Source organism: Aplysia californica, unplaced genomic scaffold (assembly GCF_000002075.1).
Source record: "Aplysia californica isolate F4 #8 unplaced genomic scaffold, AplCal3.0 scaffold00949, whole genome shotgun sequence".
NCBI lineage: Eukaryota > Metazoa > Mollusca > Gastropoda > Aplysiida > Aplysiidae > Aplysia > Aplysia californica.
This window is the reverse complement of record NW_004798219.1, coordinates 179163-180970: the sequence shown is the minus strand read 5'-3', so window position 1 is coordinate 180970 and position 1808 is coordinate 179163. Positions and strand designations below refer to the sequence as shown.

General features: G+C 45.2%; 1 protein-coding gene across 1 annotated transcript in view; it reads left to right on the top strand.

Annotated features, from left to right (window-relative positions):
• Positions 1 to 1133, top strand: part of LOC101864720 (arylsulfatase B) — a gene marked incomplete at its 3' end in the record, with an annotated part of 6483 nt that extends 5350 nt beyond the window's left edge. Inside the window, 2 exon segments of the mRNA XM_013089430.2 lie at positions 140 to 315; positions 1022 to 1133. Coding sequence (XP_012944884.1) covers positions 140 to 315; positions 1022 to 1133 — 288 coding nt within the window.
• Between the last annotated feature and the right edge of the window lie 675 nt (positions 1134 to 1808).

Genomic DNA, 1808 nt, shown 5'->3' with positions numbered 1-1808 from the left:
CACCCCCCTTCAGTCTCTTACAATGCCGATTCTTCCCCTTCCCTCCCTCACCCCCCTTCTTCCCCACCATCTCACACACACCCACCGACCCCTTTCCCCTTCTTCTGGCTTTCCCCCTCCTCCTCCCCTTTTTCTCCAGGATATCTGAACGGTATGGAGACCTACTACGCCCACAAACAGAACTTCTCAGACGGGAACTGGTACCTGGACCTGCGTGACCAGAACGGCCCTGTACATAGCGAGGAGGGACATTACTCTGGTCATCTCTTCACGGAGAAGGCTATTGATGTGGTGCAGGCTCATGATCCCAGGAAAGTGAGCGGGGAATAGTGCGTATGTGGGGGGGCGGACATTGAGATGAGGGGTTTTTAAGATCACCATCATCAAGTGCCAGATCCGCGATAGACATCTGCTGTCAAGGTTCGCCGTTCATTTCTTTGCTTGGACGCTCTTTTAAAAAAAACAAAAAAACAACTATATTAATATCAATATGTGAGGCGTGCTGACAAAATGAGTTACTTCTCATAATCCACAAATGGAGACGTCGGCCAAATATCGACACCGTGGTCAAATTTGTTGAATTTTTCTGGTGCTATATATTCTTTAACTATAACATGCCTTTTATTATTTCATACTTATTAATTGTAAGATTTTCACCTACAAGCCTGGTGTGTATCTATTTCCATAAGGTTTGAATCCGAGAAGTAACTCATTTTGTCAGCACGCTTCACATATTATTATCCTCATCTTTTCTTGTCACCCATCAGTTCAGGCTTACCAATTCAGTTGCTCTGGATCTGCCCCTGCCTCGTTTGTCTTCAATCTCACCAGTGAGGGTCACACGTTCGGGGTGTTTAGGTCAGTTTTATGGTACTATGGTATACGTGTAGTTCAAACAATACATTGACCTGAGGTCCGGGAAAGGAGACAAAAGTGGAGGGACATTATGATGATTTATGTGAGACGGCTTTAGGATATCTCCAGAGTATCTCTGACACCAATCTCTCCCCGCACGTCCCAGCCCCTGTTCCTGTACCTGGCCTACCAGTCTGTCCACGGCCCGCTGCAGGTGCCGGAGAAATATGAAAGACCGTACAGACACATCCAGAACCAACACCGCCGGATCTACGCAGGTACGTCAATTGTCAGTCAGCTGGTCACTTGTACTAAGTACAAAGTTTGTTGGGGTTTTTATGTGTAGGAAAAAAATTTCTAACAGTGTCTTCATCTGTGGTATCGGCTGCATGTGTTCAAGAAATATGCAGAAATTAAATATGCTGTCTAAACTCAAATTCTAATGGTGATAAAGAGCAGGAAAGGGCACTCAGTAATCCAATGTACGTGAAAGTATATTTATTAAGTGTTATTACAAGAATGATACCGTTTCTTTCTCTGTCATGAAAAAGATTCTATCGGGGCGAAGCACATTTGAACAGCTTGCTGACTCTTGCTGACTCAATGTAAGCTCATCATAATTGAACCTGAATGTTCTTTTTGGCTTAAATGACTTTCATCTTCACCTATCCCGTTGTCTGGCTGACTGATGTGACACCGCTGTAGATTTTATAACCAGCATCTTTCTCTCCTCTCGGTGCTCAGTTTTCTGCAGTAAGATGTTCCAGTCACAAGTACACACTTTGATGTTGTCTTCCCCCATCATCTCCTCGGTCTGCCTCTCCGTCTCCCTCCTTATGCTGTTCCCTGCAGGATAGTTTTGTCCAGTCCAGTTGTTCATGTGAGGTGGCCGTACCATTTCAGTTTGCGTCTTTTCACTGAAGTCCGGGTGCCTTCAAAATTCGGCCCCATCC